General features: G+C 43.8%; 1 protein-coding gene across 1 annotated transcript in view; it reads left to right on the forward strand.

The window, feature by feature from the left end:
* The first annotated feature begins 1,256 nt into the window (after nt 1-1,256).
* Nucleotides 1,257-22,559, forward strand: part of DDRGK1 (DDRGK domain containing 1) — a 40,503-nt gene continuing 19,200 nt past the window's right edge. Inside the window, exons 1-4 of the mRNA XM_059817828.1 lie at nt 1,257-1,344; nt 7,525-7,686; nt 17,602-17,708; nt 19,685-19,786. Of these exons, the coding sequence (XP_059673811.1) occupies nt 1,257-1,344; nt 7,525-7,686; nt 17,602-17,708; nt 19,685-19,786 (459 nt within the window). The remainder of the gene's footprint in view (nt 1,345-7,524; nt 7,687-17,601; nt 17,709-19,684; nt 19,787-22,559) is intronic.

Genomic DNA, 22,559 nt, shown 5'->3' on the forward strand with positions numbered 1-22,559 from the left:
ATAGAGTTAACTTCCTTCACAGCAGGTAGTATGGGGCTGAGTTTTGGATTTGTGCTGGAAACAGTGTTGATAAAGCTGGGATGTTTTAGTTACTGCTGAGCAGTGCTCACACAGAGTCAAGGCCTTTTCTGCTCCTCACACCGCCCCACCAGCGAGTGGGCTGGGGGTGCACAAGAAGTTGGGAGGGGACACAGCCGGGACAGCTGACCCCAACTGACCAAAGGGATATTCCATACCATATGATGTCACGCTCAGCATATAAAGCTGGGGGAAGAAGAAGGAAAGGGGGGACATTCGGAGAGATGGCATTTGTCTTCTCAAGTAACCGTTACACGTGATGGAGCCCTGCTTTCCTGGAGATGGCTGAACACCTGCCTGCCCATGGGAAGTGGTGAATGAATTCCTTATTTTGCTTTGCTTCTTTGCGCGGCTTTTGCTTTACCTATTAAACTGTTTTTATCTCAACCCACGAGTTTTCTCACTTTTACTCTTCTGATTCTCTCCCCCATCCCACCTGGGGGGAGTGAGTGAGCGGCTGTGTGGTGATTAGTTGCCGGCTGGGACTAAACCACACCACCATGTCAGGTCATCATTTCTTCAGCTGCCTGACGTGCTGTTGAGCTGGGCAGCTTCAGCTTGACCATCTTTCAGCTTGACTCCATGCCTACATACCCCTGACTTAAAGGCAAAAGGTATAAATTACTCATAGGTGTAACTTAAGCTTCATGGCCAAGGACACCCCAACAGCAAGCGCGCTCAGCGCGGCCTGCCTGGGGTGGACCCGGTGCATGTACTTAGGTGCAGGGTCACGGATGAAGATCTCGCCACGCGTGGGCCAAGCTTCCTGCTGAGGGAAACGCCTCACCAGCCGCCCCCGGCAGCCGTGCCCGACGGCCAGGCCCACCGACGCCGCACTCACGGGCGGTTTTGCCTGACAGTTTTTAATTCCTCCTCTCCACCTCCCTTCCGGGAGCACCAGCGCCCGCGCTGGGCCCCGCGGCCTCCCCCACCGCCCGCCCGCTCCGCGCCCACCCCGGGGCCGGCGCTCCTTGACGGCCGCGCCTCGCCGCCAGGCCCCCTCCCCGCGCGGGCTGCCCGCCGCCGCGCCGGCCCGGCCGCGCCGCGCCCGCCTCAGTGCCGCCCCGCTGCAGGCAGCGGGAGGGCAGCCCCCGCTCGGGGGCCTTGCGGCGGGGAGGGGCGGGGCGTACCAAGTGCCGCCCCCCCTGCGGCCGGTGTGGGCGGGACCGGGCCGGAGGATGGACGCGGCGCTGCTGGCCGCCGCCGCCGCGCTCCTCGCCGTTCTCCTCTTCTTCGCCACCCGCCTCCGCGGCCAGGCGAGGGCAGGTGGGTCACGGCCTGGCCTGGCCCGGCCGGGCCTCCCCTCCCGCCCCCGGGGCCGCTCCCCGCCCCGTTCCGGCGGGGCGCGCTCAGGCGGGCCCGCCCCTGTTCTCACTGGGGTCCGGCGCGCGGGGGAGGGGCAGGGGCCCCCCCGGGGGGGGCGCGTCTCCATGGAAACTGCGGGGGGGGCGCACCTCGCCTCAGGCCTTCCCCTGAGGGGGACCCGCCATGGTGGGGGTCCCGGTGGTTCCCCCGGGATCGCTGGCCTCCCGCCCTTCCCTCCGCCCGCCGGGCTCGCCCCTCAGGCCCCGGGGGGGCAGCGAGGCCTGCTGCCGCCGGGCGGGGCCCGGTGCCGGCTCCCGGCCCGAGGCGGTCCCAGGGTGAGGGGCGCCGGGTTTGCCGTGGGGTTGAAAGCCTGGCTGGGTTCCCGCTCTCGGGCCGGGCGGGCGGAGGGACGGTGTCCCTAAGGCTCCTCCTGCAAACCGGGGCGCGAGGTGACAGGCCGGCCTGGCTGACAGACGGGTCTTCAGCCCTGCTCCTCCCTGGCAGGCCCTGGGCAACGGCCGGTTAACGTTCCCCTCAGGGATAAGACCTGAAAGGCAGGCCGGCCCCTCTCCAGCCCCTGTCAGCCTGCTTTACTTGCATTTCACAGGAATTGCCCGCTTCTGCACCTTTCCCACATCGCCTGACGCGGCGAGGGCTTGCTAGCCACGCCAGGTTTAGGTGCGGTGCTGTGCAGTCCAGTTCTGGGAATAGGGAGATGATACAGCACTTCCAGTCCTCCCTCAAACAACGAGTGTTTTCTTGCTGACCAGCAGCTGCGGCAGCGTGAAACCGTGGTGGAAGCGACCTTGTGTGGGTGCGAGTTGATTCTTATGGGAAGAAGTCAGATGCGGCTGTGAACTTATCAGCCTTGTTGTGTTTTCCCAGTGGAAGAACGGAGGTTGTTTAGCTGCGGGTCTCAAATTCAGGTGTTTCACCTAAGACAAACACTGAAGCTTTGTCAACGTAACACCAGTTTTAGGATTTGGGGTTGGGGTTATTTTGGTTTGGTTTTTTATTGGGGGGGAAGTAGCTTTGATAATTTTTTTAAGATGGGAAAAAAAACTTTCTAGTATAAATGCAGTCATGCCAGTGCAAGAGTGTATGCTGGTAAGGACTTTGTTTTAAAAGCAGTTTTTACTGATAATTAAATTTTCCAACACATTTCTTTCACACCTTTTTTTGTATAGACCTGATCTAAGTCTTTTTCAACAGCCTGGAAACTGATGAAATGAGCTGAGCTTTTGGTAAAAGTGAGTGATGCATTTAGTAGAGAAATGAGACTGCTAGAAATAAATAATTTCCTGAACTTGACTTGTATCATGACTTAGGTAAATCAGGGGCTATGGGGCTTGGGAGGATTTCTTCTTCTTTTCTTTTTAAGCGTACAAAGTTCTAACTAACTTGAAGCCCAAACAATTGTTTTAAATGGTCTGAATTCTCAAAAAGCTTTAATACTGTTTTTGAGCAGCTTGGTTAAAGTTAGTTTACATTCAGGATAATGTAATCATTTTGAAGCCTCTTTTTCGGTGGCATCTTTCTGACACTTTCACATTGGTCTTGATTTTCTTTATTGCGGTTTTAAGATAATGTCTACCTTAATATACTGATTTCTGTCATTATAAAATCCAGAATTTCAGATTGTGGGGATGACTTTGTTCTCCTTACACAACAGAAATTATTCTTCAAAACCATTGGGGCTGTGGTGTATTTAATATCTGCAAAATTTGGTCTTAAGCAGGAATTTGCTTTCCCGTTCCCTTTTCTTACGTGGAAAAGGGAAGCTGCTACAATTCTGCTAGTAAATCTGTGTTGTCTCATGGAAAGGGTTTGAAACCAGGGACGCTTGACCCAGAGAACTGGTGGTAGCTCTCACTTTTTAGTGTCTGGGGATAGGGGCAGCAGCTTCTCTTTATGCTCTCTTTTGGGGAATTGCCCTTTTAAAAACGTTCAAGACTTGTCTGCTTTAGATAATGAAGGGAGCTAAGGATCACAAGAGGTAAATCCTGTACCTTTTTATTTCCTTTGAGAGGTCATTGGAGCAGCACAGTGTTTCCAGCAAGATCATGCCTGGACTTGTTCTGCTGAGAATAGAAAAAAACGTAGCATTGCTGGCGTTTATACATGGTTGGCATATCTGTTTGTGAACAAGCCCTAACGTGATAAGCTGCACTGGGCAAAACCACCTCCTCAGGGAAGCCAAGCATACTTCCACCTGTTGCATTTTGAATCACTTTCTCATTGAATTTCACAGGTTGGGTTAGCATGAAGGTAGAAGATGCTGGATGCTGCCAGCGTGGTGGGAAGTACCACTAACGTGTGAAGGTGCAGCAGGTGGAGCTCTCGCCGCGTTCGTGCAGAATGGGGGAGCTCACCAACTAGTAGCTGCGTCTTGCTGGACTGCCTCGAAACTTGCCAGCCCAGGTGTCACCCTGATGGACTTGCTTATCTGATATAACTGGAGATAATGTGCTGTGATAGGCAAAGGATTGCTTCTCAAGAAAAAATGTGTTTGCTCTGAGCGAGTGGAAATTTGCAAAGCTCTGTAAAGGAGGAGATTTCTACCTGGGGGATGTAAAATTAGGTCCTAGGAAGTCTGGGCTCTGAAAGATTTCATAGTATTCTTTGCAATGATATAACAGTGGTGTTTCACATCCAGTTTAGGAAAGAGTTCTGCTTTCAGAGCAGAATTCTGTCTCTTCCTCCTTGGGAAGGAGACAGTACAACCAGAGTCTCACAGTTGCTGCTGCGTGCTGGCTGACAAGTCAGATGAAATAATCTCTGTTGCTGCCTCTGCACTGTGCTGATGTTTCCTGAATGCAGAGGCAGAGCTGCTCTCAGCATGGCAGTAACCCTGCTGTCCCCAGAAAAGAGGTGTTGCCTGGTTTTTGGAAGGCTAAGTCAGAAAGAACATACAGCTTAAAATACAAACTAAACCTGTGTCCATTTTCCAGACATCTGTTTAGTTTTTTGTTTGTATTGTCTGTTAATTTGAGGGCTTCATCTAATTAATTTCTTCTGGCCTGTCATTCTGCAAACCATTGAGCAACTCTTGGATCAACTTGTCTCACCTGTGTGGTGTAGGTCCCTAAGTTTCACTCAGATGTCTCTGTATCAAGTCTAATTAGTCCTTGTGTGACTAATCTCTGCATGAACTGGCTAGCCTGGGGTGCCACTTGTGTGTGAGACCTCTGCAGCTACGGGAAAATGGAGAGATGTATTCAGGTAAGTGCAGTGGCCAAACCACGCCCTGTGCTGCAGGAGGAGGTGAAAAAAACCCACAGAGCCAGACCCCAGGGAAAATTATTCTTGCCCTCAAGTCTGACAATTGATCCAGTTCCAAGAATAAGAGGGTTTTTAAGTGTATCCTCTGTATTCTGTGAAACCACCAGTCACACCCAGCTGTGTGCAGCTCTAGTCGATCTATGATAACTTCCAGTTCAGAGGGAGAGAGAACATGTCTAACTTTCTAGATACTGGAATAAATGATGTTTCTTGAGCCATGTAGACAAATCATTGACCCCTGAAGAACCAGCCAGGTAAGCCAGGTATGAGTGTGTTACAGGCAGAGTAAATGATTCTTTTCTCCCCTCCTCATGAAGGATGGGAAGAAATGCAAGGACTAACATTCACATTTTTCAAATGACTGTCCAGCTGAATGCCTTGCAAACAGAAGCTATAGGGGAGGGGGGAAGAAAAAGCTGCATTAAAGCATATCTTTTCCTGCTAAAAGACAATCCATAGTGTCTAGGTGACCAGTTGTTTGTCTGAATGTTTTGGAGATATGACCAAAGTATTGTCCAACAACTGCTTTCTGTGTTTGACCATGATATGTGTTGGGTTTGGTGGGGATTTTAGTCCTTACTGAGCCCTGTTAACGCTGGTCAACGTTGAGGAATTACCGTGTCTCCTGTAGAGAATTAAATTGAGAAAACAGGATAGCTTGGTTCACACATTTGTCTCTGTGAGGGTTAAGTACCTCGGTTTGAAATGAGTACGTGGCTTATAAATAGATTCCTCTTTCACAAAATGCAAAACAGTCTCTGTTTCGCAGGACAACAGGAACCAAAAGCAAGCCCCAGAATGAATGAGCACTAGAACTGCACAGCTGATAACACTGTGCAGGACCACCTTTGGAAGTTACTGAGACACACTGAAGCTTTCAGGTGAAAGGATGCTAAGGTTTGAATTGCAGCGTATCTCCAGAACTTAAGAGAAATACTGCATTTGTATAGAAAGTCTTTTTGCAGACTATATACCAGTATTTCTGGCATATAGTAGTGTCCCAGTAAGTGATCTGCGGATCTGCCTTTGCAGTATAATGCTTTTCTATAGCATGTTGTATAGCATTCAAAATAAGCATTATCATGCTATAAATAAGACTGGGCAAGTCTTGAAGCAAAATGATCGGATACCTGGTGCCTACACTCTGTAATTTATCATAGACCTGTTTTGGTCCACAGATAAAAGGAGTGGATGAGAACAAGAGGGTGACAGCAGTGTGATAGTGCAGTGACTCAATTCAAAATGTCACGGGGCGTGTTAGTGCTGGAGTTCGCTGGGGGACTGCTAACATCATTGTTGTAGCAATCCTGAACTGCTAATGGCTTTGCTGGCCAAATACTTCCCCAGATTACTCTGCTTTGCAGCCTGTGCTGAGCTCAGTGCTGCTGCAGCTATATTGTTATCAGTACCAAAGTTAGCTGCTTTGAAGCTAGTTGAGATATACTGAGATGAGCTGCAAGCACACCTTTGATCGTCATGTAGATGTAGTCATAATGAATCTTATTTTCTGATCATAGATACGCTAACAGTAGGGTTTTTTTAGGAAGGCATTGTTTGGATCAGAAGATGCTGGAGACATGGCAAAGTGTGGAGAGCATTTTGTGCTCCTGCTGGAACACAATATGATCCGAAAAAGCACAAAAAAATGTGTCCTGAGTTTAAGTAAATGAGTAGTTCTGCAGCTTTCCATGAGACCATTGGAATATTTACCTGAATTAAGGCGTAGTAGTTAATACTTTGCGAGATTGAACAAGTAACAACATACACAAATATCAGTTATGCTTATCAACGGAATATGCAAAGCAGGTATCAAGGATGATAATATTTTACCATTATCTGATTGTTTTGCCATGACTACCATAGTTGATAGCAACAGGATCATGGAGGTCTCAGGGAAAAAACTGGCAGAGGGTTTTCTGTGGAGAACTTCTGAAATGAGCCCACTGCTCAGTTGCTTGCTCCCATGCTGTCTCCCAGCTGCTCCTCTGTTATGATATTCCTCATTTGTCAGATCTTAATTAGTAACTGCAGCATATGCAGAGAGGATGGCAGTGCGAGCTGCAGTGACCTTTGGTATTCTGTCTTGCCCTACATGTGTTTGTTGGGAGACCTGCAGTTTAAATCAGTGTGGTAGAATGAAGTTACCCTGTATGTATTACAGCTGTAATTCGTAATCCTTATTTGCTATTTGGGTTTTGTTTCAGGTATAACGATTTACATATTCTACTCTCAAACATGCATGCTCTGAGGTTTGAATTCAGATGAATTTACTTCCAAGTTACACAAGTACAAAATAAAAATAAATTAAAAAAAAAAAACCCAATACTTTAGAAAGGGAAAAAAAGTACTTCTGGATCCTTGCCTTTTGGTAACTCAGAAATGATTAGATTGCTAGTCCTGCCAGATAAAGTGAATTGTTTTCTGTTGGAAGGGAAAAATAGATTATCATTAGATTAAGTAATATTTTTTGAGCACTTTGGGGGGGGTGTGTCTTTGTTTTGTGGTGTGGTGATATTTTGGGGTTTTTTTGTGTCAGATCAAATAATATTAGCAGCACATAGCTGTAGCTTTTTCTTTATGATGATCTATATGCTATTGCAAAGGAGACTGCTGTCAGGATAACATTTCCATTGGACAGAGCATTGTACACAAGTAAGCAGGTTCCAGTGCATGATCCCGCTTAATCATGGGAAAGCAAATTGCACATATCTGCTGCCATGCAGGAAAAAACCCGCATGAGAGTGGGGAGGCATTCTCTCAATTGGAAAACAACACTGATATTGCACTTCTGATTGCAAAAGGACAACTGCAGCAAGCAGAGATGGCAAATCTCTCATCAATTACATTTCCCTTTTGCAGCTGATGAGGAACACCAGCAAAATGTGGCGGCGGCAGCAGCAGTGGTCAGGCCTCGGCCCCATGCTGAAGAGCGGGGAGATGGGATGCCAAGGCGCCGGAGGAACATGGGAAACCGGATGATGGCCCAGCGGAGAGCGCAGCAGGCGGAAGACTGGGTGGAAGGTAATTTTTGGTTCAGTTCATCTTGCAAACATTGAAACGGACCTTAACAGCAGATGTTAAGGTTGGTGAAGGGGTGCGGTTGGCTCCCGAGATAAGTTTTTCAGTTTTGCTGACTGTGAATTATTTACAGCTTGTCTATAATCTATTCAACTATCCAACCTCTCTCCATGCTTTATCACTTGTCTCTAGACACCACTTACTTTTAACTGAAGTGTCAACCGCCTTCTGTGGTGAATTGTGGCAGTTTGTTGTGCCAACAGTGCATCACAACATATTCTTCACTTACGTCCTAGAAACTGCCTGTTGTATTTCCTGCTTAGCCATGCAGGTTAAATTTGGGCTAACAGAATCCGCACCTTGCACTAGGATAACGAGCTGTAGTAAAGTATTGGTTTCTTGCAAATTGGTGGGAAGCATTAATTCCCCAACATAATCTCTGCAAAATCTGGAGTTTTCTTTCCGAGAAGCCATCCAGGTGGTGATCAGAATCAAGCCGATTAGCTGGAGATCACCACAGACTGTAGCATTTTGTCTTACTGCCAGCAGGGTGTTGACAACGAGTCCTCTGTTCCTGTGCTATACTTCTGTGGTGTGGTTGTAGACAAGAATATGGTGATAAATAACATCTTTCTACACCCTGCAAGCCTCATTCCCTTTGCTGGTGAAACTTCACACATTACTATCTTTAGTAATAAAGAGATTATGTCACCATGATTCACCTAACTGGATTCCTTCTACTTTCAGATTGTGGGTTAAACATTCAGAGTTTCTGCTGAAGTATTGATAAAAGTGGGCTTTGCTTCACTTGAGGTGGCAGTGGAGATCAGGGTGTCTTTTTGGTCTGCAGTAGGTGAGAAACAGTGAGCACACATCTATGTGATGCCTTGATTAGGAGCTACGTGCATTTTCTTCAGCTTTTCTTGTCTTGCAGTTTGTAGAAAGTGTCTTGTGCTCACGTTGGCAGGTAAACGTGCTATTCAAGCTAATTATGTTCAACAGTTTCACAAACAGAAAATTGACAGGTCTGAACTTTTCAACTTCGGTTATTTCTTTTCATGTGATAACATCCTGGAAAGAAAATGGAAACTAAAAATCTTTTGCCTTAAACTCCAAACATCAAAAGTTTGAGTGCCGAAAGACGACAGTGAAGCTGTCAAAGGAAATGGCTTATCTTACTTTGTCACTTTAGCAATAGAAGAATCTGTGTCATTGGGCTTTAAATAATTCCTTTGCAGCTTACTGTACATCAGATGCAAGTGCTGCGGCTCTTGCATGAAGCTTTCTTTGAAATGACATTCCTGTTTTATTTGGGTTTTTTTAATTTCTTTTTCAAATTAAAAGAACTTCTTGCTCTTTGCTTCTGTTTTGTGCTTCTGTGTGCGTTTTTATTCATGTTCTGGGATGGTCTTTCCAAGTGCCTAAGCACTGCTGCACAACAGTAACACCAAAGCCTTTGGAGACTGAGCATAGACTTCGGCAGTATAGCTGTAGAGAGAAGCATCTGTCCCTGGTTCCCCAGCACTGAGGTGCAGAATGACTAGTGGCCATATTAGTTGGGATTAGCACCCCTCTGTCATGGACTGGCTGCGTCTGTGCTGCAAAGCCCTTAGCCTGGCCCTGAGCTACCTGTATTAGTGTGGGCTTTGGGGTTTTTTCCCCTTAGAGAAGGATGTGTTACGTGTTTCAGAGCCCACTCTGTGGGCATGTGCCATAGGCCTGGAATCATCTCTTGGATTTGTCTCCTTTGCGTGAGGGCCATGTGCGTTTTCTCTGTGTCATTGCAATGTTGAGCAGTTCTGTCTAATAACTGCCTCCATTTGAACCTGTTGAAATAGCAAGTTATCCCCACAGCAGAGTTTTGTGTTACAAAAATTAGTTGACTTGCATGGAAAGAGAGCCCAGAATGCATGCAGTGATGTACGGTCCCAGGCAATGCAGGACCCGTTTTGGGGCACCTGGGGCTGAACAGCAAAGTTATTTGGCAATGTAGATGGAAACACTGAAAACAAGCCAGTCTGGTTTCTTCAGTCTTGAGTTGTAAATGTTCTTGTTGCTTTAGAAGGCTTCTGAACATCTGCAACTGAAGTGTATTTTTTTTTCGTTGTTAAAATATTGTTAAATTTGTTGAAATGTTTTGCTAGTAAGTTTCTGTTCTGTGTGTGGAATTTCCACTCTGGGCCTGCCTTTAGCTTTGAGCAAAGCTACCTGATCCTGCTCTGTGTCACTCTGACTTCTGCCACAGCTTGGTGCAGGCATAACACCCACCCATTGCTGCAAGATTTCTAGCACTGAACTTGGGAAGGGCGTAAGGACGCCCTGGCTCTATCTATGTTACCCTTACAGACATAGAAGTGGAGTCAGGTAGGAACTGGTGTTACCACCAAAGTATTCCGCCTGTCGGGAGCCAGTTCTGCTGACTCTAGGAAATGGTCTCAAAGCAACACTCACAGGCTTTGGAGCTGTGGTTAGCATGAGGGTTTTCTGTTTTCCATTGAACAATCAGATTTCAATTCCAGAATGAGAAAGAAAGCTTCAAGGGTAAAATAGTAGCCCGCAGTTTCTGCTGTCTGTGCTAAGTTGTTGTGTTGTGCCAGTACTCAAATCTCTCACAGAGTAATGGTGGGGGGAAACAAAACTAATTGTGGCACTAGGATCAGAGCTTTGATAACTTTTAATTCTCCCTTCTGTAGTTGAAATCTTAATCTTATTTACTTGCAAGTCTGGATAAGGAGTCATTTAATACAGACAAGGAGAGTAAATGATTGTTTTGAATACTCAAATCTACACCCATTGCCAGTGGAGCTAAACCAGGTTATAATTCTTCCTTTAGCTCGGTGAGGTGGGGTGAGACACCTAAATTACTTGCAGATTGGCAGACAGAAGATAAAGGGTGAAGCACTAAATGCCTTGACTTTCCTACCAGAACTGCGACCCACGCCACCTACGTAGGTTCCTTGTTCACGGGTTCCATGTGGGCTGCGCTGTGCTGTGGGGGCAGGCCTGCTAGCCGGGTGCCTACGCAGGCTCGGTCTGCCTGAGTAATGTTTTTCAGTGGTTAGTTGAGTACTCAAAGGAGGTCATCTGTTACGAGAATATCAACATCTATTAATACCCTCCGATGACCAAAGATTGCTGGGGGAGGTATTTTTCATTGGTGACAAAGTAATTCTCAAAATGACTGAGACCCCTGAGCTGTGTTCCACCAGCGTGACTTCCAGGCTGGCTTTAGAAAAATGGGTTGGTTTGGCTTATATTGCCCAACTTAACTCTAGTCGTAACACTACTGTCTTTCATGCAGCCCCCAGTGCGATCTACGTGCCTGTTGTTAAAGTCCGTGCCTCAGAGGACATCTGCTCTGCACATTGTAGCAGGGTGCTGATGCCTTTCCCTGTGGAAAACAAGTCTGGAAGGAGACTTCTGTATTCATGTGGTTAGGTTGCTTCTGATATGCCAGCTAGCAGACTTAATTAGCTCTGTTGTATCTTAATTTAAATTGAACCCAGACAGAAGTGGCTTTGTGGGGCTAGCTACAGCCAAGACAAAAATAAACTGACTGCAAGGCATAAATCTGTGTGGATTTCGGGCATTAATCATTTAGGGCAGGAGAGGCCAAGCTAAGCAGTGGAAGGAAGCGGGGGGCAAGGGGGATAAATTGGAGTCTGGTTGAGGGTTGTTTGGGGCATGGGGTAGTGTGAATAAATAGCATTAGTAATTTTCCAGTTTCAGATCCCATTTATTTATTGACTGAGGAGGGTGTCTGTGGCTCTTGTTTTTGCCTGACTGATGCTCTGAGTGCATCCACTTGGACTTTGATCGCCTTTGGGTACACGTAAAGAAGTTTTGTTGATAACTTTTATTTGGTTGCTGGTTGTGCGTGGAAAAAGCAATCGTCCGATTATCAAGTTATTCTTGAGTTGAGCTTGCACTTCCAAACCTGCTCATTGGGCCCTGAACACTGCAAAGAGCTCTGCAGTGAAGTAGGTACTTCTCTTGACGCTACATTTTTCTGTAGCTGGGAGCAGAAAGTTACCCAGCCAATCTGATGTTTGTATAAAGGTTTTAGTACTGTAATTCCCTATCAAGTGACTAGAAACTTGCAGGGATGAACTTATGGCGAGTATGGTTGGGTCGCCTTGATCCCCCTGTGGTAAAAATAACGAGGAGGATGATCTGAGGCAAATGTCTGTTTGCCTGAAGGACTGTTATACATTATTTCCGACAGTGACTTTGTACAAACATGTAGTGAGAAAACCTGCCTGCCTCAGCACACGATACAAAGAGTTTGCGGAGAGACAGAGGCATGCACAGGCAAAGTGCCTTTTCCAGGGTTGTTCAGTCAGTTGGTGAGTAGGACGCAGCCTTTGCAGTCCAGGTTTGCTGTCACTTGGAGTAGTGTCTTGGACGAAAACTTGCTGCTGTTGATTTGGCGCGGGCGGCATTTTTGTTGGCTGAAACTGGTGGGTGTCACCACATCATGAGTTAGGGTAGTTACAGAGAAACAGACTTCTCTCAGAAATGATAGCAATCTCCAAACCACCAGGCAAAACAAAGACCACTGGGCAACCCTCTGGGTGGAAGGCTTTGGTGGGTGTTGTGGATGAGGCTGAGCTAGACAGAGAAGGAAACGAGGCAAAAGAGAAGGACATGCCAGGAGAGCCTAAGCAGCCCTGTATGTTTCCAGGGAATGCTTTCAAAGGTTTCATTTTGAAAGGTGCTCACTTCCACATCCTGCAAACAAATGACCTCTCTGACTTATTGCAAAAAGTGTTGCCAAAAAATGGGATTTTGTGTGGAATATTACATTTTGATTTTTTTTCTTAACAAACAGAAAGTAAGGACTGCATCAAAGAAATAATCTGGTTTGGTCAACGGCCTTTATTCCTAACTGGTACAAACTATAGGCTCTCTACTTCTGGCAACAGCATGGGACTGCAAAAGGTTAAGTACCCCAACATCTGCATGCCTTTTCTCTGAGCTTTTAGACCTGTACATCTGAGCACAGGTGTGGGAACATCCGGTACAGTGAACGTCAGGTTAAATTTACTTTACTTCCACAGAATCAGTAATGATAAAGCCAACAGCTTTTGACAGTCTGAGTGCTCTAGCTTGTAAAATAAAAAATGATAACAAGAAGTTAATGGTTCCAACATAAATTAACTCCTAAGTTCCTCTCCTCTTTTGCTTGACAAGACTTGGAGATCAGAATCTCATGTTTTCCTTTATAAGTGTTAATCACTATTGAGGAAGAAGGCACAAAACAAAAAAGGTTTTAGAAGTTTAAAAAAAGACAATATTTGGGCATTTTAAAATGCCTGTTATTGCTTTGTGTAGCATTTAAGTCCAGCATTCAAATCTTGCATCTAAAAAAATCTTGCATGAGTGTTTTCTGCCAGTTTTGTGGGGGGGTGGGGGGGGAATATAAAAAATAATTTTTTATCCCCACTCAGTGATGGATACTGTGCATAACTTAGTGAAGAATGTGTTTTTGCAGAAATTTGCCGATATGAGAAGCACTTTTTCTGGGTAGACTCTCTACCTCGCATGAAACATTGCGTCTCCCCATACTCTGGTGTGATGAAAGATCTGGAAAATTTATAAATGTAGAAACACTGATGTGGTCCTTTGCTGTTCTTGTGAAACAGCTGGTAATAGAGCTATATTAATTGATGTAGTAGTTGAAATAGTTTTAATGCTTAATCAGTAGGAAAACCTTTCTAGTACAGTTAAACTTTGACTACTAATATCCTAACTAGTGAATCAAAAGTTAATTTTGACTTGCTACTATTCATATAGAAAGTGACTTTAGTGTTATCAAAGTATCCACAATGTGTGTCTGCCCTTGAGACATTTCAAGCGCAGATGGTGTGTGGAAGAGGTAGGTGTGTGGTTTCTCAGTTATGCCATATGGCTTTATTCGAGAAAAAAAACTTCAAGTTGTTTGACTTCTGCTCAAAAGGACTAATGTCCTTTGTTTGCTGTCCTTTTTCTGTCCTAAATGCAGGCTGATTTTTGTGGCTTCAGATTAACACGCCAATGTCTCGTTTGGTTCCTAAACTAGATCGCTACCAAATTTAAAAAAAAAAAAAAAATATTAAAAATTGTTATGACTGTACCACCGCAGGGCTGTGTTACTCATGAATGCCCACACCTTTCCATATGGTGGACCGGTTCCTTTCCAGTGGCTGGTGTGGTACATCTATTCAATGTTAATAACACACATATGTCTTCTGCCTTCAGGATGAACTGTTTGTTTTGCCTGGCATCTTCCCCTCGCTTTCTCTTACTCCTTTTGTTAGGTGCTGCATAAATAGTAAATAAAGCAGCTAGTCATGCCTAAAGGACTTTTTGTGAGTAGCCCCTGTGCAGCTTGCATCCTTTTTCGTGGATAGGAATCCATTTGCTTCACTTCCAAAACTTAAAAGAAGGCAAGACGGACCCTTTAACATAGATGACAAGGGCAGCTAAAATATATGATGCAGGTTGTTTCACTTGGAGTTTTTGCATATTCTGTACACAGTAGCTGGTAAATTCCTGTCCTGCTAGAGAACATCAGCACTCCAGCACACTTTCTAATGGTATTGGGAAGTATTTTTAAAAAGTAGTCTGTAAATTTCAAGGATTCAAACCTCTGTGTGATTATTAACTGTTTCCTGTTGTCCTGCCTCTCAGTATGTTCAAAACATTAAGGAAAAGCTAAGATTTCCTGAAGCTACCTCTCGGCTGGCTAGCTGAGCAAACCCCGTGTCTGTGTAAAGCAGAATATGTAAAGTGGTGTGAAAGCGTCACTGAAAGTCAGACTGTTCCTGCTTTCTGTCTCTGAGAGCTGGAAGCTGGTGGGAGTTCTTTGCAAGCTCTGGAAATGTTGGTATAATTATGCTGAACTCTGTAAAGATGAGCCAGAACATGTTGGTAAGGTTGTGACTCTGGTTGAAAGCGGTCCCGTTATGTCACATCCAAGCAGCTTAGGTGAAGACGGTCCTGTGTGCCTTGAGGTTTGGTGTTCTTTATCAGCACCGTATCGTGAAGTGGGAGCAGGACTTTTGTGTCCTGTGGTACGGTAAGCAGTTAGGGAAAGTCACTACTGAAAAACTGCTTGTGTCAAGTTTGGAGCACTAAACTTCTCTCCCTTTCCTGCCACAATCCTACATACGTCCCAGAACTGCCACGTTTTAAGACATCAGATAAACGGTACAGAGCACCACAGAAGATCAGCCTTCAAACAAAAATACATTTTCAGCTTCAACTGTACAATGATGTCTGATGTTGTTAGGTTTCCCAACCAAGTATGGTACGCAGGCTGGCCAACTCTAGTGCTTTGGGTGATGATAAACTGCTTTCACAAGAAGTGAGCACAATTAACTGAACATCTTGCATCACATCTGAAGCACAGGGGCAGATGGAGTGCATGGTCCCATGGACTGACACCACCACCCCCCATCAGGTCTGCTAGTGTTGACAGCTATGAGTATGTGAAAAGTGATTGTTAAAAGCTGCTGAAACAATAGTGCTTTTTTATGTTAAAAAAAAAAAAAAAAAAGCAAAACACCCAAACAAAAAAAAAAACCCAACAACTCAACTGGCTGTGTGCAGCATCCATTCTGCTTTTGGTGCAGCTCTTCTGCTATAATAACCAATTGATTCAGCAAATCCTTTTACCATTTGCTTATATTCTTGTCAGCATGTTCAGGTTTATTTAGCACATACTAATTGCACCCAGGTTTAGTGCATTGTTGACCTTTAAAGCTCTGCTGAATCATGGGCTGCATCTGCATCACTGTCTCTTGTTGGCTGTAATTCCATGCACTAGAAAAAGCTTGGAGGAAGTGGTACTTAAGGGATCACATCAGATGCTTCAAAGGGGAGGAGAGCAAATGCTGCTGAACAAGGGCATGTTTGATCCAGGACTGGAAAAAGGCTTTGAAAGCCTTGCTAGATTTCTGCCTAACCTCTGGCTCAGGTGCTCTTAATGTAGATGACATCTGAGAAGCACTCAGAGCCTCAGGTTGAATAGTGTCGCAGATGGTGTTTTATACCTGTGGTGTTTTCTAGAAATCATTTTCTAAAGAATAGCACCAGTACTGAACTGTTAATTTTTGAGTAATAACTGCTAATGCTGGGTTGCTCACCCGTTGTGTTTGGAACTGCCTTTGTCCCGGTAGTTATTTTAAGCTTCAGCAAAATTGTAGAAGCAACTGTGCCACGTCCAAGTGTCCCCTGTTGCTCTCTTTTTGTGTGGTGTAGGAAGGGGGAACCCTTTTGATCATCTCAGTAATCAGATATAAGTAATTCTCTGAAGCCCAATTCAGCAAGCCTGCCTCATGTTAACTTCCATATCCTGAAAACAGCTAAGTTATTTGAGAGCCACCTACACAGCTCTCAATTGCATTTGTTTCTGGTGATGTGTCTCGGTGGCTTAACCATAGTACCATACTGTATATTGGAATTAGTAAAACAAGAGTGTTTCAAACCTAATTCTACATATAAAAGAAGGGTGGGTCTCATTCATCCATATGCTCCTTTAAGAGCAGCTTTTTTGGGTTCCCAGAAAAGGGGACCAGGCTCTCTGGAGAGAGCGCCCGACAGAGAACATTCTGCTGCCAGCCCTACCAAAGCAATTCTGGTGCTTGTCACAGTACAGTCAGCTCCAGGTACAACTGCTGCAGGCTCTCATGAAACTGGTTATCAAACATGATGGGCTTTCTCTTCTTGTTAGCCTAGGCTTAAAAACCAAGGGCTCAGGGGTTGGGTGAGTGGGGAATTTCTTTTAGCCCTAATTACTGGGGGGGAGAAAAACCTAATGGAGGAAGAACTTCCCCTGCACACTTCTCCCCTTCTCCCTCCTTAAATAAACACTGCATTTCAGGAAAATCGCAGGAGCTGGTAGTGCCATTCTTCAGATTACCCAGCGGACTTCAGGGATGTGGATCCAAAGTCAACATCAAGCATAACACTGTGGATGCTCAAAGTATAAATTACTTTACCCAAAAAGGGGATCCATGTGATAAAGATCTTTCATTTTGATTCTGTCTTCTGATTCAGACGCATGAATCTCTATGTATTGTGTAGTGTTTCATGAAGTGAGTTAATGATTTCTCTTTGAGTGTTGAGGTGAATCCACAGTACTTTTGTTGTAGGATCAAGGACTGATTTAGATTAGCTAATAAAGCAGCCAAATATTTATGAGACATTGGTCCGGGGTGGGGAGGGGGGAGGAAATGGCAGTCTTTAAAAGCTCTCTAGTCTTACTTAGCCCCTGGGCGAGCAGAAATATAATGCATTTGCACACCATTTGAGCATGACGCTTTCACATTTCACAGTTGCAGAAATCGTTTTTTATAAACAACCAACTGTCATACAGCAGGGAACTATTTACATGTAGTTTTATTGCAGTCAAGCCCATGATTTACATTTTAGGGATTCCTTTTTTTTTCTCCTCCTTCCTTAAAGGTTGGTTATATCAGACTAGAACTAGTGGATGAGTGGCATGCCTCTGAATCCCACTTTTTAATGGATGTCTGTTGTGCAGAGCTTAGAGGTAACTGGGAAGAAAGTCTCTGCAGGTGGGTGTTAAGCAGTTACATAATGACAACCATTAGCACAATTTATCTATAAGAGAAAGTATATCTTTTAATTGTGGAAAGCAGGAAATGTTTATGAAAAGCCTTCCTTCCAAAGATCAAGTAAACTTTTACTTCTGACTTCACTTGAGTGTGTGTTTGCCTTCTTCTACTCTGTGGCTTTGGCAGTCTTGTGTGATTTTTTTTTTTTTTTTTGCCTTTTTCCATCTAATAGGTCTTGTCTGAAATGTATGTGTGTCGCCTTTTCATCTGCTGCTGCTTTCCTAGGAAGCAGTGAAGTTTCTCGAAGGGACTTTTTACAGCCGATTTAAAATTTGTCATTTACGCAATGTTGCAGAGGAAGATGATGCTGAGGAGGTGCCAGAATTTCAGGTGTCTGGGAAAATCGGAGCAAAGAAGCAGAGGAAATTAGAAGAGAAACAAGCCAGAAAAGCACAGAGAGAGGTAAGCATTTCCTGCCACGTATAGAGCCCAGAGCAGAGCCTGAATAGCAGCTCTCAGCAAAGAACTGGTGATGACAGACACCCTGGGAAGGCAAAGGCAGCATCATCACTACAACAGTCATCTTTTTGTTTTAAAAATGTAAATTCAGCTTTTTATGTCGTATCCCAAGAGGAAAATGGTGTCTCATTTTCTTCCCATTAGATTCTCTGGTATTCTTGTGGAGAGGAGAGAGGAGTTAAACTCTTGAATGCTTTTTATTGGATGTTTCCACTGGCTTGCAGCTTAATGTCAGTACCGTCTCCCCTTAAAAATACACTCAAGCCCACATAGCATTGTTGTAACCCTGGGTCTGTGACCAAAACTGTGGGTGGTTCTGAGTGGTGTTTCATGTGCTCTCATGGTGCAAAAACTTTCTATGGGTTTATCTATATTTAGCCATGTTTATTGTTTTTATGGATTGGGGGAGATGAAAAGCAGACCCCGCAATGCACTGAAATCTATGATGCAGTCAGATTTTGGTTGAAGTTTGGCCTTTAAACAGAGACCAAGTATGCAGAGCAAACACACTGTAGCTTTTCAGTTGTTCTCTCTTAAATCTGTGTGTGAAAGTACTTACTTAAATACTGTTGCATTTTTTCAGTTTTGCCCAGCATTTTGCTGTTAATTCCAGGGAAGCAACAGGTTTTTTGAAACTTACTTTCTGAAGTGTGCTCATGGATGGAAGCAGGTTATACATTAAATCCTTTTAGTTGTTCTATATATTTTTTGCAAACTCTGTATTGTTCTGTAACTTGGAACGTGGGGTTGCAAGAAGTAGCTAAAACTCAAACAGCCTTTGCATAACAGAGGCTGGAGTGCAGGGTGGACTTGACACTTACAAAAAGACAGGGTTTATGAAACTACTAACATTTCTAATGTTTAGAGGGTCCAAACAAAGCCAATCTTGAGAATTTTAGTGTTACCGGGTGTTTAAATCCAGTTTCTGCTTTACACTGTAGTGATATGCCCTGTAGATAGGGCAGTTGGTAATAAACTTGATTATTATGTTTATATATAAACTTCCATTACGATCCTTCTGTCTCACTCACTCTATGCTTTAACCATTTTGTCATTATTTTCCATATTCATTCTATTTAATTAGCCTCTTTTTTGTGGAAAATTTGAGCAAAGTTGAATGAAGTTAGATAAGCATCGGTTGGTGGAGTGAGGAATCTTTTGTTTCATTTTAAAACATGCTGATTTTTATTTTCCCATGTAGACAGATAAATTCCTTGGTTAGGTCTTTTTTTGAAACATTCAAAGCCACAAATCCTCTGTTTGAATGTCTTCTGCTTGTTCTCTTAATACATTTTCAAATTTAAGTATACTGAAGAGACTGAAGAAAAAATTTAAAAAAAAAAAATATCTCCAAACGATATACTAAACACCCTTTTTATGCTTTTTTTTCCTTTTTGAAACAATCTCTTTCCTAAGTCTCGTTTAAAAACAAATGGTAAAATGATTTGAAGGGACCAGTACAACTTTTTCTTCAAGAAATTCAGCCCAGGTTAATGATAAATTTGAATGTACTTCATTTTGAAAAGTTTATATTCCCCTCTCCTTTTTTTCCCCTCTCCTTAGAGTCCATTCCAACTAAATTTTAAGTGAGGAGAAATGGAATGCCATGACACAATATCACTTAATATCACTATAGTAATAAGCTCATATGCATTTACCAAGCTTAAACCCTTATTGAGATATACACAATGCAAGTAAGATGGGTAATTTCTAAACTTACCATAATGTTAATTATGCTGAGGATTGGAGGGGGGGGAGTTAAATGATAATGACTTTTTTCTTATTCTCTTTACTGTTTCTTTCTGAAGATGCAACTCAGAAGATAGTAAGAAACCCCCCCATGGTATCACAGTATGAAATTAAAAAACGTATATTCAGGAGGAGTAAGGCTTGGCTTGCATAATGGTTATTTTTTTTAGGCTGAAGAAGCAGAACGAGAAGAACGGAAAAAACTTGAGTCAAAAAGAGAGGAGGAAAGGCGGAAAGAAGAGGAGAGAATACGTCTCGAGGAAGAACGACAGGTGGGATTGGTTGTATTTAGAGATGGAAATTTTGAACCAAGTTTGTCTTGGAGATTGCTTCTATGTAAGTTCTGTGATCAGCAGAACTCCCTTTGGCTTTCATTACTATTGCATACATTTTTAATTTGTTTTTTTGTTTCTTCATTTTGTTTGAATTACAGTAACACTCAGTTATTTCAACTGTAGATCCCAGCTTTGTTCTCCTACGTGCTTGGCAGAAGTGAAAACTTCTCCAAACATCAATACACACATGCAGCAGCAAGCACCCACCCACGGTCAAGTCTAGGGCAAAACGAAACCCAATCTCCTGGTAGTGGATCTGCTACTGCTGTATGCCATAGTGACAGTTGTTTGGTCAATTTGTTATGTTGACAAACATAGCTGGTAAAGTTGGCCCTTAGTTCATCTGGGAGCTGTTTAAGTGCAGGTATATGAAGGAAGGAGCTGTACCTAGTTGCAAGAGAAATTTTGGGGGTTGCTTGCTTGGTGTCTGACAGGAGAAGTTTGGTTATCACAAAATCATAGAATAATGTAGGTTGGGAGAGACCTCTGGAGACCATCTGGTCTGTCCTGCTCAAACCCATGTCCAGTTAGAGCAGGTTGCTCAGGACCTTGACCAGCCAAACTTTGAGTGTCTCTTAACGAAGGAGATTTCTCAACCTACTGGGCCGCTGTTCCATTATGCTTGTTAGCGCTGCCTGCCTGCCTGACAGCTGTAACCAGCAGGGCAGAAAGTGAAAGACATCAGCAACTCATTTTGCAACTGTTGTGTAAAATTATACAATTTTATTCTAATTATACAAATTTACATGTGCTTCACAATTAAAGATTTCGCAACTATGCATGTGAAGGTGTGTGTTAGCAGGAGTGACCCAGAAAAACAGGTACTGTGCAACTGAAATGCTTTTGTTGAATACTTTTCATCAGTGAGGGAGGCAAACTTATTTCAGAGCTGCTTTGTGTATTCTGGGCATCAGTGCTACTGGCTAAGAACTAGGAACGAGCTTCGTGCTCTCTGGTGCTTGAGCAAGTTGTATGGTAGCTTTGCAACGTGCTTCTGGAGGCAAGGACCAATGTGTTCTGCACAATCCTTTACTGAATAATTGCTGTCCCATGGGAGCATAGCTCCCAGCTTTCAGTGTGAATTTTTGGGGATACTTAAATGTGCGTGGAAATTGTGTCACTGGTTTGTAGTGAGCAGATTTATTTTAATTTGTTCTAAGCACAGGTTGTGTAAGTCGAGCGTGTTGCTGATAATGTTTTAAAAGAGAAGACAGTTTTTCCTTCATGTTGGGGTATGAAGGCAGGATAAAGCAATTTTTAAAGTTTTTTCCATACATTACACACGTAGGTTGTATCCATGAGATCTTTTGTAGAATGTACATTTACCTTTGGGGGGTTATCCTGCTAAAAAATCCTTTATCTTCTGAACTCCCTCCTGTTTCCTTCTCTTCAGTAGAAGGCTCCTGAATTTCAGAAGTTGAAATGGATGAGGAGAGTGTCAGTACTACAACACCAGGATATGTAGCATGGTCCGAGACTTTGACTTGTAAAGCAACTTGAACAAAATTCCAGGGGACGAACTTCCAGGGGACTGATTATTCCACAGCTGCCCTTCTGAGAAAGTTGTACAATTTTAGAAGTACCTGGTAGTGGTCAAAGCGTGAACCCTGAGGCTGAATAACTGATCTCAGCTAGTCTGAGCCACTCCCATGCTTAGCCAAGCTGTTTCCAAACACCAGGACTATCAGCCCTGCTGTCCTCTGGATCCATGTCTACCACTTTTCCCCTGCCCACACGCTTCAGTAGCACCAGCTTCTGCCTTGTGGTCCCCATGACCGCTCTGCTTTTCTCCTAAGTATTGCCAATTTCTGCCCCTCATACTTCCGTCTCGGAAAGAAGTAAGACAAGCTCTGGCTGCCTCTAAAGCACATGTCTATTGCCCATCATGCTTGCTGTGGAGCTTGGCGTAATAGATAACTCAGATAGCAGTTTCCCGCTAGTGATGTATTCTTTTAAGTGTTTTGTCTCGACCCAGTTCCCTAATATTTTTCCCTAAGATTCTGGGAATTCAATATTCTTGAGGCCCTGAAGACTTGTTGAAACGAACAGAATGATTCCAATATTCTGGGGGGAATTAGGAGGGCACACTGGCTGGATGGTAGCATTGTTTAAATGTCACTTCCTTTAGAGGAGGGTAATGAACAGAATTTCAATTCCTTCCAGTGTGGTAGCCAGCACAGCAGGTGACTTGCTAAGCAAATTGCAGTTGAGCTTGGCCAACCTGCTCAAAAGAAGCTGTAGCCCAGGACAAAGACGTTATCCTGTTGATTGCCTATGGGTTTGCCCTGGGGTTTAGCAGTGCAGCTGGCTAATCAGGATCAGTCAGGCATGGTTGAAAAGTTGAGCAGAAAATAAGGGTGAAATTCTAACCAGAGGTCTTTTCACACAGAAAGTGCTTATTAACATATTTAACTTTTTTTAATCTACTTCTGTTCAATTTAGGGCTAAGTAATTTATTTTGGTTGAATAAGGAAAAATCTTATTTGTTTTTATTTTAATTTTCAGTATTCCTAGTAAAGATTGCATTAAAACTCTTCCACCTCCATTTTGCAAGGCTCAGTGAAAAAGAGGAATGTAAACTAAGGCTTTGATTTTTATTTTTTTTTTTTAATTTTGTGCTCAACAATCCAAAGGAGTACTTACTAGAAATTTGAAAATTGCTCAGATGCCTGAATCTAGCTGGCTATTCACTTTAGGCAATAACCTTCCT

This window comes from Gavia stellata, chromosome 5 (genome assembly GCF_030936135.1).
Source record: "Gavia stellata isolate bGavSte3 chromosome 5, bGavSte3.hap2, whole genome shotgun sequence".
In the NCBI taxonomy this organism is placed as follows: Eukaryota; Metazoa; Chordata; class Aves; order Gaviiformes; family Gaviidae; genus Gavia; species Gavia stellata.